The 2,881-nt window shown below is 42.5% G+C and overlaps 1 protein-coding gene across 1 annotated transcript; it reads right to left on the reverse strand.

The window, feature by feature from the left end:
- Positions 1-526: 526 nt before the first annotated feature.
- Positions 527-2,287, reverse strand: LOC117909591. Its single transcript, XM_034823651.1, has one exon. The coding sequence runs from the start codon at positions 2,083-2,085 to the stop codon at positions 829-831; it is 1,257 nt and encodes a 418-aa protein (XP_034679542.1). The 5' UTR covers positions 2,086-2,287; the 3' UTR covers positions 527-828.
- Positions 2,288-2,881: the final 594 nt, after the last annotated feature.

A 2,881-nucleotide genomic window follows, 5' to 3' on the forward strand; every position in this document is an offset into this window, starting at 1 on the left:
TAAAAATCCACATATTCTAAACTTCCTTCTTTCAAGGATGTTTATATCTGATTTTTATTGAAGCCAATGAATGAAAAATAAAGGCATCAAGGTTAAATTTGATTTTTATGCAAGTCAGTAACTGAAATATGACTGTCCTAGCATGAGCCTAGAGGAACTTTCAGCAAAAGCTTATAGCCCTTTTTCAGTCAACCAGAGAGCTTTCGGAGAATAAATAAATAAAAGGCTGGGCTGGGCCAAAACACTGAAACAGTGCCTAAGAAAAGGGGAGGGTGGCGCCTGTGGCATCCTATAATATAAGTTTGAATCTTGGCATCATTTCCAAAACTCTACAGTAAACTACAAATCGCAAATCATTCAAACAAAAATTAAAATATAATTCATGGAAAGCGACAGACGGGATAAGCTCAAGATGCTTACATGAATATTATATTCATCCAATCCTACCTTCACTCTCACTCCCGCGCGTTCATCTCAAACACAAAACACCCTCTCAGATTCACAGTCATCGAACAGCAACAAAAGATAACAGAGAAAACAGAGATTCCATATCTTTCAGTTCAGGTCAATAAAGATAAGAGAGAAAGGGAACAGCAAAAAACCCTGAAATCTAATCTAACATTAGCTTTCGGATTAGCGTTAAAGCCGCATATATACAATCTAAAATCTGTGGAAAAAAAAAAAAGAAGCGAAATAAACCCCACCAACAATTTCATGCAGTATTTGCCTAAAAAACAACTGAAATTTCAAAAAAAAAAAAAATGCAAAAGAAGAGAAGAAAGATGATGATGAAATGTTAATTTGTTACCACCAACTCTCCTGATCACATCAAGTTCGATCAGTACGGTTCCTGCTGTTATTCTGTTGGCTTCTGGTGCTTCCTCCATTACTACTGCTGCCTTCTCTCTTCTGGGGTGATGAAAAGAGCTGACCAAATCCGAATACTCCTCCAGACTTTGACGAGCCTCTCAGTGAGCAGACTGGAACGTTGAGGACGGGAGTGATTCTGACGTTGGCTGAATAGGATCGCTCCATTCCTCTGTGCTTGAATCTGGGTCCGCCATTGAAGCTGCTCGGACTGCTCGAGCTCCTCTCAAGGCTCTGGAACACGATTTTCCCTGAGGAGTTCATTCTCGGACTGTCCACCGACGCGCCTCTTCCGGATGAGTCTGGCGCTCGCCGCATTGGGCTCCGACCTACTCTGGCGGCCGGGGGATGATCGGAAGAAGATGCTCTCGCTTTCACCACTCTCACCCTAGGTGGATTTGGATTCGTTGTGGTGCTCGCGTTTGAGCTTGGATTCGGGTTTGGATTTGCGCTTGGTTTAGATTTTTCTGAATCGAGGGAGAGTCGGGGGAGATCCTCGTGCTCGTGGCCCGAGGACGAAGATGAAAGCGACAAGCGAGAGGACATGGACACCGACTCGGAATCAGAATCTCTCAGCAACGGGAGGCTCAGGGACGCATCGGAGGCTGAAGATGATGTAGATTTCGAGCTTCTGTGCAGAAAATGTTTGAGAGATTTAGCGTTGGTTCTGTGAGAGTACAGAGAGGACGTCGTGTTGTGGTTCTCCTGCTTAGGGTTGCTGCTCTGGTAGAGTTTCTTCAGCCCTAGAAGCTCCTTCCATCGGCTGGAACACCTCGGAGCCTTCGGAGAGAAGAGGTACGGGTCCGTACACGACACCTCAGTTCTCCGACGAGATTTTGCCGTCTCGGGTGACCTAATCTCCGACGAGGGTATTGAAGCCACTGATGGACGGATCACAGAAACCTGCAGAGGAACAAGTTTGCCGTCGGAGAACAGCTCATCCGCTGGAAGCATCGCCACCGGATCTTCAAGTCTGAACTCAAAATCACCTACGTCCTTGCCGGAAACATCCGGATCTGATACCTCCACCGGATCCGACGGCTTCTCTGCTGGAGACGGAGACTTCCCTCCTGCCATCTTGGACTCCTCGTCGGGAAACTCGCGGCTGAAGGAGATTCTAGGGCTGAGCCATCCATACGTTGGATAGCTTGCCGGAGGACAGTCGAGGAAGTTCTCCGACGACATGCCGATGTTATTCACACAAGCTGAAGCCATCATCTCCAGCGATCATGCACTTCACCACAGTTACACCAACTCAATCTCCGATCAAAAAACAACAACGATTTACAACAATCTCAATAGGAAAACTCCACTATCGGCAGATGACATAGCCAAAAAAAACTCTTCTCGGCGAGAGAAAATAGGCCAGATTTGGACGTATCCCACTGGGCTAGGGTTTGGAAATGGTCGTGTAAACGAAAGTGAAGCCTTGGACTGTGTATATAGACCATCGGGTGTTTGTATATATTATATTACTGATAGTAACCCCGCGCCCCTTTTTACTACTGCAAATTAAATACTTTGCCAGCTGGCAATCCTTTTGTTGGCTCTGCCACCAGGCCATTTTCTTCTCCCATTTGATTAATAAAAATTTTGCCACCTGCAAATTTCACTTGTTGACTTCTGCCACGTGGCTATTTCTTCCTACATTTACCACCCACTTTCTTTTCTAATAAGAGCAATGCTACTTTTTAACTTTATTGGTTAATGAAAAGGAAGTATAAATTGTTTTTTTCACCAAATCCCCACATATCATTTCATAAAATTGTAATTAATAATAATAAATAAATAACTAATATTTTATTTCACAAAAAATTATTCATAAATATGTAAGAAAAAAAATCAAAGGATAGAAACTAAATTTGAAATTTAACCCCCCATCTTTTTTTTTTGTCAAATTTTGACAAAAATCTTCTTATTATTTTCTTATAAAAATAATCTTTTCTTTTAAAGTATACATGTAAATATTTGAAATAATCAAGGACATTTATGTTAAAAATTGATTATTCTTAAT

Source organism: Vitis riparia, chromosome 19, assembly GCF_004353265.1.
Source record: "Vitis riparia cultivar Riparia Gloire de Montpellier isolate 1030 chromosome 19, EGFV_Vit.rip_1.0, whole genome shotgun sequence".
Taxonomy (NCBI): domain Eukaryota; kingdom Viridiplantae; phylum Streptophyta; class Magnoliopsida; order Vitales; family Vitaceae; genus Vitis; species Vitis riparia.